Source organism: Scomber japonicus, chromosome 16, assembly GCF_027409825.1.
Source record: "Scomber japonicus isolate fScoJap1 chromosome 16, fScoJap1.pri, whole genome shotgun sequence".
In the NCBI taxonomy this organism is placed as follows: domain Eukaryota; kingdom Metazoa; phylum Chordata; class Actinopteri; order Scombriformes; family Scombridae; genus Scomber; species Scomber japonicus.
In genome coordinates, this window is record NC_070593.1 from 17,501 (window position 1) to 27,500 (window position 10,000).

The 10,000-nt window shown below is 47.6% G+C and overlaps 2 protein-coding genes, 1 long non-coding RNA gene and 1 other non-coding gene across 4 annotated transcripts in view; 3 read left to right on the forward strand and 1 right to left on the reverse strand.

Annotated features, from left to right (window-relative positions):
* Positions 1–5,330, forward strand: part of dkc1 (dyskeratosis congenita 1, dyskerin) — a 7,297-nt gene extending 1,967 nt beyond the window's left edge. The window contains exons 5-14 of the mRNA XM_053335344.1: positions 700–949; positions 1,157–1,283; positions 1,873–2,003; positions 2,403–2,546; positions 3,189–3,309; positions 3,627–3,745; positions 3,825–3,928; positions 4,740–4,779; positions 4,878–5,036; positions 5,123–5,330. Of these exons, the coding sequence (XP_053191319.1) occupies positions 700–949; positions 1,157–1,283; positions 1,873–2,003; positions 2,403–2,546; positions 3,189–3,309; positions 3,627–3,745; positions 3,825–3,928; positions 4,740–4,779; positions 4,878–5,036; positions 5,123–5,191 (1,264 nt within the window). The 3' untranslated portion in view covers positions 5,192–5,330. The remainder of the gene's footprint in view (positions 1–699; positions 950–1,156; positions 1,284–1,872; positions 2,004–2,402; positions 2,547–3,188; positions 3,310–3,626; positions 3,746–3,824; positions 3,929–4,739; positions 4,780–4,877; positions 5,037–5,122) is intronic.
* LOC128376078 (small nucleolar RNA SNORD83) lies at positions 3,353–3,428 on the forward strand. Its single transcript, XR_008323230.1, has one exon. It is a non-coding gene; the product is annotated as a small nucleolar RNA SNORD83 (small nucleolar RNA).
* LOC128375090 (uncharacterized) lies at positions 3,966–4,534 on the forward strand. The gene is made up of 3 exons (XR_008323070.1): positions 3,966–3,991; positions 4,087–4,166; positions 4,491–4,534. It is a non-coding gene; the product is annotated as an uncharacterized LOC128375090 (long non-coding RNA).
* Positions 5,331–5,394: 64 nt separating the features above from the next.
* LOC128375258 (uncharacterized) overlaps positions 5,395–10,000 on the reverse strand; it is a 9,778-nt gene continuing 5,172 nt past the window's right edge. The window contains exons 4-5 of the mRNA XM_053335560.1: positions 5,775–5,985; positions 5,395–5,642 (exon numbers count right to left, since the gene is read on the reverse strand). Coding sequence (XP_053191535.1) covers positions 5,456–5,642; positions 5,775–5,985 — 398 coding nt within the window. The 3' untranslated portion in view covers positions 5,395–5,455. The remainder of the gene's footprint in view (positions 5,643–5,774; positions 5,986–10,000) is intronic.

Below are 10,000 nucleotides of genomic sequence, written 5' to 3' on the forward strand. Positions count from 1 at the left end.
TAGTCGAGTGAGTGTACGATAGTTGAGAGTGTGTACGATAGTTGAGAGTACGATAGTTGAGTGTGTGTACGATAGTTGAGTGTGTGTACGATAGTTGAGTGTGTACGATAGTTGAGTGTGTGTACGATAGTTGAGTGTGTGTACGATAGTTGAGTGTGTGTACGATAGTTGAGTGTACGATAGTTGAGTGTGTGTACGATAGTTGAGTGTACGATAGTTGAGTGTGTGTACGATAGTTGAGTGTACGATAGTTGAGTGTGTGTACGATAGTTGAGTGTACGATAGTTGAGTGTGTGTACGATAGTCGAGTGTACGATAGTTGAGTGTACGATAGTTGAGTGAGTGTACGATAGTTGAGTGTGTGTACGATAGTTGAGTGTGTGTACGGTAGTTGAGTGTGTGTACGATAGTTGAGAGTACGACAGTTGAGTGTACGATAGTTGAGCGAGTGTACGATAGTCGAGTGTGTGTACGATAGTCGAGTGTACGATAGTCGAGTGTGTGTACGATAGTCGAGTGTACGATAGTCGAGCGTACGATAGTCGAGCGTACGATAGTTGAGTGTACGATAGTCGAGTGTACGATAGTCGAGTGTACGATAGTTGAGCGAGTGTACGATAGTTGAGCGTGTGTACGATAGTCGAGTGTACGATAGTTACGACGGCGCTCAGACAGGAAGTTGACGTGTCTTCTTCGCAGGTCGGGTTTTATTAATCTGGACAAACCGGCGAACCCGTCGTCTCACGAGGTGGTGGCGTGGATACGAAGGATTCTGCGCGTGGAGAAGACGGGACACAGCGGGACGCTCGACCCGAAGGTCACCGGCTGCCTGATCGTCTGCGTGGATCGAGCCACGCGATTGGTCAAGTCTCAGCAGAGCGCCGGGAAGGAGTACGTGGGAATCGTCCGGCTGCACAACGCCATCGACAGCGAGCACACGCTAGCTCGGGTGAGTCAGCTGATCCGCACCATCGAGGCTCTCTGATTGGCTGTGTGTCTGCTCTCTGATTGGCTGTGTGTCTGCTCTCTGATTGGCTGTGTGTCTGCTCTCTGATTGGCTGTGTGTCTGCTCTCTGATTGGCTGTGTGTCTGCTCTCTGATTGGCTGTGTGTCTGCTCTCTGATTGGCTGTGTGTCTGCTCTCTGATTGGCTGCAGGCGTTGGAGACGCTGACCGGCGCCTTGTTCCAGCGGCCGCCGCTGATCGCCGCCGTGAAACGTCAACTGAGAGTCCGAACGATCTACGAGAGCAAACTGATCGAGTACGACCCGGAGAGGAGGCTCGGTAAGACCGGTCCCTGAACACTGATCGATAATTAATAATTAATAAATAATAACTATTAATAACTAATAACCACTAGCCACTGATCAATAATCATTCTGCTGATTAATGATTTAAATCTGATTATTTATTTATTTTATAACTATTTAAATATTTTTTTATTTAAAACCTTTTGAGAAACCGATCAATGCCAGTATTGACCCTCTCTACCCCCCCTCCTCACCCTCCTCCCTCTCTACCCCCCTCTCTCTAACCCCCCCTACCCCCTCGTCCCCCTCCTCCCTCTCTACCCCCCTCTCTCTAACCCCCCCTACCCCCTCGTCCCCCTCCTCCCTCTCTACCCCCCTCTCTCTAACCCCCCCTACCCCCTCGTCCCCCTCCTCCCTCTCTACCCCCCTCCTCACCCTCCTCCCTCTCTACCCCCCTCCTCACCCTCCTCCCTCTCTACCCCCTCCTCCCTCTCTACCCCCCCTCCTCCCTCTCTACCCCCCTCCTCCCCCTCCTCCCTCTCTACCCTCCTCCTCACCCCCTCTACCTCCCTCTACCCCCCTCCTCCTCCCTCTCTACCCCCCTCCTCCCCCCCCCCCCCCAGGTATCTTCTGGGTCAGCTGTGAGGCTGGGACTTATATTCGGACCCTGTGTGTCCACATGGGGCTGCTGCTGGGGGTCGGAGGTCAGATGCAGGAACTGAGGCGGGTTCGCTCCGGCGTCCTGGGAGAGAAGGTATGCATCACTTCCTGTCCAGCTGTGAGGTCAAAGGTCAGAGTGTTGAGTTCAGGCCAGCTGATTGGTGCAGGTCTGATAATTAAGCTCTGAAACAGAAACAGCAGCAGAGACGCTTCAGTGTCAGCTGAGTCTCACCGCTGCTGACATCACTCTGATGTCACTCTGGCGTCACTCTGATGTCACTCTGGCATCACGCTGTGACATCAGAGTGACATCACTCATGTCTAAGAAATAAAACATCTGATTTAAAGTGTTTAACTCAAAGTGGCTCCTATTGGTCTGTTGGCAGCAGCAGGAACTGATCAATGGTTTTAGATCTTAGCGATGTGATTGGATGTGTGGATGCTGAAATGCACCCTGGGAGTTACCTGCTGATGTGATGTCACTGGTTTCCAGGACAACATGGTGACGATGCACGACGTCCTGGACGCTCAGTGGCAGTTCGATCACAACAAAGACGAAACGTATCTGCGGCGAGTCATTTACCCGCTAGAGAAGCTGCTGGTGTCCCACAAACGCCTCGTCATGAAGGACAGCGCCGTGAGTACACCTGTCTGTCTCTCACCTGTCTGCCTCTTGTCTGCCTCTTGCCTGTCTGCCTCTTGCCTGTCTGCCTCTCGCCTGTCTGTCTGCCTCTCGCCTGTCTGCCTCTCGCCTGTCTGTCTGCCTCTCGCCTGTCTGCCTCTCGCCTGTCTGTCTGCCTCTCGCCTGTCTGTCTGCCTCTCGCCTGTCTGCCTCTCGCCTGTCTGCCTCTCGCCTGTCTGCCTCTCGCCTGTCTGTCTGCCTCTCGCCTGTCTGTCTCTGTCTCTCACCTGTCTGTCTGCCTCTCGCCTGTCTGCCTCTCGCCTGTCTGTCTCTGTCTCTCACCTGTCTGTCTCTCACCTGTCTGCCTCTGTCTCTCACCTGTCTGCCTCTCACCTGTCTGTCTCTGTCTCTCACCTGTCTGTCTCTCACCTGTCTGTCTCTGTCTCTCACCTGTCTGTCTCTGTCTCTCACCTGTCTGTCTCTGTCTCTCACCTGTCTGCCTCTCACCTGTCTGCCTCTGTCTCTCACCTGTCTGTCTCTGTCTCTCACCTGTCTGTCTGCTCAGCTGTCTGCCTCTGTCTCTCACCTGTCTGTCTCTGTCTCTCACCTGTCTGCCTCTGTCTCTCACCTGTCTGCCTCTCACCTGTCTGTCTCCAGGTGAACGCTATCTGCTACGGAGCAAAGATCATGCTGCCAGGTGTCCTCAGGTACGAAGATGGTATCGAGATCAACCAGGACATCGTTGTCATAACGACCAAGGGCGAGGCCATCTGTACAGGTGTGTGTGTGTGTGTGTGTGTGTGTGTGTGTGTACAGGTGAAGCCACATGATGATGTAATAGATGCAGCAGCTCTCGAGCAGTGATGACTTGCTATCTATCACCCTTTTCTGATGGCTTTCTGTTCTAGATAAACTAATATTAATACATCATTAAATGAACCCTTTATAGTAATTAAATTAAATATTTATTAAAATGACCCTTTATTATAATAATGACCCTAACTCGATGTAATGACCCCTTTATAATAATTAACCCTTTATAATAATTATTATAATAATGAGCCTAACTCTGTAATGAACCCTCTCATCGTGCAGCCGTCGCTCTGATGACCACGGCGGTCATCTCTACCTGTGATCACGGCATCGTCGCTAAGATTAAAAGAGTGATCATGGAGCGAGACACGTATCCTCGGAAGTGGGGTCTGGGACCAAAGGTACCGATCAACTTATTGATCAGCTGATTATTCAGTTTGTGTCAATAAATCACTCAACAGGTGATGAATGTGTTCTCAGGCCAGTCAGAAGAAGATGATGATTCAGAAAGGACTCCTAGACAAGCACGGCAAACCCAACGGCAGCACCCCCGCCGACTGGAAGACCCAGTATGTGGACTACAGGTACACCTGGGGGGGGGGGGTCAGGGGTCAGGGGTCAGGGGTCAGGTACAGACAGGTGTGTGTGTGTGTGTCAGGTACAGACAGGTGTGTGTGTGTGTGTCAGGTACAGACAGGTGTGTGTGTGTGTGTGTGTGTGTGTGTGTGTCAGGTACAGACAGGTGTGTGTGTGTGTGTGTGTCAGGTACAGACAGGTGTGTGTGTGTGTGTGTCAGGTACAGACAGGTGTGTGTGTGTGTGTGTGTCAGGTACAGACAGGTGTGTGTGTGTGTGTCAGGTACAGACAGGTGTGTGTGTGTGTGTGTGTGTGTGTCAGGTACAGACAGGTGTGTGTGTGTGTGTGTGTGTGTCAGGTACAGACAGGTGTGTGTGTGTGTGTGTGTGTGTGTGTGTGTGTGTGTGTGTCAGGTACAGACAGGTGTGTGTGTGTGTGTGTGTGTCAGGTACAGACAGGTGTGTGTGTGTGTGTGTGTGTCAGGTACAGACAGGTGTGTGTGTGTGTCAGGTACAGACAGGTGTGTGTGTGTGTGTGTGTGTGTGTGTGTGTGTGTGTGTGTGTGTGCAGACAGTTATCTCTCACTGAGCTGCGGTGCTCTTTGAGGGAGTCAGTCTGCTACAGGAACTTTCAGGGTTGAGCTTCTTCGCTCCGCTTTCAGCGGCGCGTCAGCTCACCTGAGAACAGTGATGTCACCTGAACTGTGACGTCACCTGAACTGTGTTGTCACCTGAACTGTGTTGTCACCTGAACTGTGATGTCACTGTGATGTCACTGAGCCGTCTGGTGTTTCTAACCTTCTGATGTTTTCATCGACAGCGTCTCGAAGGTGAAGGAGGAACCAACGGACTCATTAAAGGTAAAAAGTCTCATTTTATGTTTTATGACTTTAACTTGATTTGCCACCTGTGGTCCAATCAGAGCTGACTTACCTGTCATGTGACCTTTGACCTCCAGAGGAAGCGGGAAGCCGCAGACAGCGACGCCGAGCCGGTGACGGCGGCCGAGGACGCAAAGAAAGAGAAAAAGAAGAAGAAAAAAGAGAAGAAGGCAAAACTGGAGGAGGAGGAGGAGGCGGCGGCGGAGGAGGCGGAGCCTGGCGACGCAGAGACAGAGGTCAGTAACGAGGCTTCTTATTGGTCAGTGAGGGTCACATGTTCAGAATGAAGGTGTCATGTGACCTGACGTTGTGTCTCCTGCAGGTTTCGGGAGAAATCGTCAAAAAGAAGAAAAAGAAGAAGAAACAGAAAGATGGCGACGCGTCAGAGTGACAGGAAGCTCCGCCCACTGTCACACCTGTGACGCAAAGCATTCTGGGAGTTTAATAATGGACTGAAAGATGTTTTTGTTTTTTATAAAAAAATCTTATTTTGTTTTTTTCATCTGTAAATAAATAAACAGTTTTATGTATTTGTGTTGAAACGTTTTCACTCGGACACACGAACACAACCAAAAAGCTTTTAGTGATTTTATTCAGAAACAAAAGTAGAAACACTTTGGTCCCGCCCCCCTGATGTCCCGGTGGCTGTGATTGGTCAGACGCATGGGCAGGCGAGTGGGTCTCTGTGTGAGCTGGTGAGCACTCGGACTCTGTGATTGGTCAGCTTGTGGAGGTCAGAGGTCAGCTGTGGCAGACGGGGACTCCGGTCCAAAACCTCGAGCGTTCGGAGCCGCCGAAGCCGCTGCAGAGACAGGAAGTCCTCGTCTGGCACGTGGGCGTGTCTGCGGGGACAACGAAGTCGTTACTGTCGCCATGGCAACTCAGTCAACCAATCGGTCGGCACCAAATCACAAGTCACCCGAGCGGCGGGGGAACAAAACAGTTCTGATGGGGTGAGAAAGGTCAAAGGTCACCTGATGCGGAGCGTGGTCAGGTGAGGGAACAGGTGTGGGAGGAGCTTCACCAGGCCGGAGGACGAGCTCCACGGCTCCAGCTGCAGCTCCTGCAGACGAGGAGCTCGGAGAGAAACCACCTGCAGGTCCTCCGGCTCCAGCTCCACACTCAGCGTCAGACTGACCAATGAGGAGGGGAGCAGGTCTGCGTAGGCTGCCAGAGGGTGGCCTCCTATTGGTCAGAGAGACGGGTCATTATGACATCATCATGCAGTCCCAGTAGAGTTCAGAAACATTAATAATACTTTTTCATTGTGAGGCTGATTTATATTTATCACTGAAATCAACCTGAGAACTACAAACATGCAACTTCCTGTTACTAACTTCCTGTTATAAAGATGATGTCACTGCTCTGCCTCCAGCAGCGCTGACCCGAGCAGTTAGACACCGTATGAAAGCCCGTGTGTGTTTTAACATATTTGGATATTTAATACGACACGTTATTAAAGAATTAAAACTGAAGAAAATACTTTTTGAAAGTTTCTGTAAAATGTGATTTAAATAAATCACATCAGGGTTAGGGTCAGAGAGCACCATGGTGAGAGGGTTAGGGTCAGAGAGCACCATGGTGAGAGGGTTAGGGTCAGAGAGCACCATGGTGAGAGGGTTAGCACCGTGGTGAGAGGGTTAGGGTCAGAGAGCACCGTGGTGAGAGGGTTAGGGTCAGAGAGCACCATGGTGAGAGGGGTTAGGGTCAGAGAGCACCATGGTGAGGGGGTTAGGGTCAGAGAGCACCATGGTGAGAGGGTTAGGGTCAGAGAGCACCATGGTGAGAGGGTTAGGGTCAGAGAGCACCGTGGTGAGAGGGTTAGGGTCAGAGAGCACCATGGTGAGAGGGTTAGGGTCAGAGAGCACCATGGTGTGAGGGTTAGGGTCAGAGAGCACCATGGTGAGAGGGTTAGGGGTAGGAGTAGGGGTTAGGGGTAGAGGGGCTAACGCTAGTGATGAGGGGATCCGAACTTTTTCCTAAATTAAAATAAACTTTTTTTTTTTTAAAGTATATTTTTTTGGGCTTTTTTGCCTTTAATGTTCAGGTTAGTAGAGAGACAGGAAACAGGAGGCAGAGAGGGGAATGACACGCAGGATAGGACCGCTAACCCCTGAGCTATGCTCAACATAGCGTTAGGTAATGAACCCTAGAACCCTAACCCTAGAACCCTAGAACCCTAGAGAGATCATATTACTGCATCCACTTCCTGTAAAATCTACAATAGAATTTAAAATCCTTCTCCTCACTTTCAAAGCTCTCAATGATCAGACTCCATCATATCTGAAAGAACTCATAGAACCTTATGAACCTACTAGAACACTGTGCTCCCAGCTCATAGAACCTTATGAACCTACTAGAACACTGTGCTCCCAGCTCATAGAACCTTATGAACCTACTAGAACACTGTGCTCCCAGCTCATAGAACCTTATGAACCTACTAGAACACTGTGCTCCCAGCTCATAGAACCTTATGAACCTACTAGAACACTGCGCTCCCAGCTCATAGAACCTTATGAACCTACTAGAACACTGCGCTACCAGCTCATAGAACCTTATGAACCTACTAGAACACTGCGCTCCCAGTTCATAGAACCTTATGAACCTACTAGAACACTGCGCTCCCAGTTCATAGAACCTTATGAACCTACTAGAACACTGTGCTCCCAGCTCATAGAACCTTATGAACCTACTAGAACACTGCGCTCCCAGCTCATAGAACCTTATGAACCTACTAGAACACTGCTCTCCCAGCTCATAGAACCTTATGAACCTACTAGAACACTGTGCTCCCAGCTCATAGAACCTTATGAACCTACTAGAACACTGTGCTCCCAGCTCATAGAACCTTATGAACCTACTAGAACACTGCGCTCCCAGCTCATAGAACCTTATGAACCTACTAGAACACAACTCTGTTCTACTGCAGGAATACTACTACTTTATTCCTCCTCTCTGTTCTACAGGAATACTACTACTTTATTCCTCCTCTCTGTTCTACTGCAGGAATACTACTACTTTATTCCTCCTCTCTGTTCTACTGCAGGAATACTACTACTTTATTCCTCCTCTCTGTTCTACAGGAATATTACTACTTTATTCCTCCTCTCTGTTCTACTACAGGAATACTACTACTTTATTCCTCCTCTCTGTTCTACTGCAGGAATACTACTACTTTATTCCTCCTCTCTGTTCTACAGGAATACTACTACTTTATTCCTCCTCTCTGTTCTACTACAGGAATACTACTACTTTATTCCTCATCTCTGTTCTACTGCAGGAATACTACTACTTTATTCCTCCTCTCTGTTCTACTACAGGAATACTACTACTTTATTCCTCCTCTCTGTTCTACTACAGGAATACTACTACTTTATTCCTCCTCTCTGTTCTACTGCAGGAATACTACTACTTTATTCCTCCTCTCTGTTCTACAGGAATACTACTACTTTATTCCTCCTCTCTGTTCTACTGCAGGAATACTACTACTTTATTCCTCCTCTCTGTTCTACTGCAGGAATACTACTACTTTATTCCTCCTCTCTGTTCTACAGGAATACTACTACTTTATTCCTCCTCTCTGTTCTACAGGAATACTACTACTTTATTCCTCCTCTCTGTTCTACTACAGGAATACTACTACTTTATTCTTCCTCTCTGTTCTACTACAGGAATACTACTACTTTATTCCTCCTCTCTGTTCTACTACAGGAATACTACTACTTTATTCCTCCTCTCTGTTCTACTGCAGGAATACTACTACTTTATTCCTCCTCTCTGTTCTACTACAGGAATACTACTACTTTATTCCTCCTCTCTGTTCTACTGCAGGAATACTACTACTTTATTCCTCCTCTCTGTTCTACTGCAGGAATACTACTACTTTATTCCTCCTCTCTGTTCTACTGCAGGAATACTACTACTTTATTCCTCCTCTCTGTTCTACTACAGGAATACTACTACTTTATTCCTCCTCTCTGTTCTACAGGAATACTACTACTTTATTCCTCCTCTCTGTTCTACAGGAATACTACTACTTTATTCCTCCTCTCTGTTCTACTGCAGGAATACTACTACTTTATTCCTCCTCTCTGTTCTACAGGAATACTACTACTTTATTCCTCCTCTCTGTTCTACTACAGGAATACTACTACTTTATTCCTCCTCTCTGTTCTACAGGAATACTACTACTTTATTCCTCCTCTCTGTTCTACAGGAATACTACTACTTTATTCCTCCTCTCTGTTCTACAGGAATACTACTACTTTATTCCTCCTCTCTGTTCTACAGGAATACTACTACTTTATTCCTCCTCTCTGTTCTACAGGAATACTACTACTTTATTCCTCCTCTCTGTTCTACTGCAGGAATACTACTACTTTATTCCTCCTCTCTGTTCTACTGCAGGAATACTACTACTTTATTCCTCCTCTCTGTTCTACTGCAGGAATACTACTACTTTATTCCTCCTCTCTGTTCTACAGGAATACTACTACTTTATTCCTCCTCTCTGTTCTACAGGAATACTACTACTTTATTCCTCCTCTCTGTTCTACAGGAATACTACTACTTTATTCCTCCTCTCTGTTCTACTGCAGGAATACTACTACTTTATTCCTCCTCTCTGTTCTACTGCAGGAATACTACTACTTTATTCCTCCTCTCTGTTCTACTGCAGGAATACTACTACTTTATTCCTCCTCTCTGTTCTACTACAGGAATACTACTACTTTATTCCTCCTCTCTGTTCTACTGCAGGAATACTACTACTTTATTCCTCCTCTCTGTTCTACTACAGGAATACTACTACTTTATTCCTCCTCTCTGTTCTACTGCAGGAGTACTACTACTTTATTCCTCCTCTCTGTTCTACTGCAGGAATACTACTACTTTATTCCTCCTCTCTGTTCTACTACAGGAATACTACTACTTTATTCCTCCTCTCTGTTCTACAGGAATACTACTACTTTATTCCTCCTCTCTGTTCTACTGCAGGAATACTACTACTTTATTCCTCCTCTCTGTTCTACTACAGGAATACTACTACTTTATTCCTCCTCTCTGTTCTACTACAGGAATACTACTACTTTATTCCTCCTCTCTGTTCTACTACAGGAATACTACTACTTTATTCCTCCTCTCTGTTCTACAGGAATACTACTACTTTATTCCTCCTCTCTGTTCTACATGAATACTACTA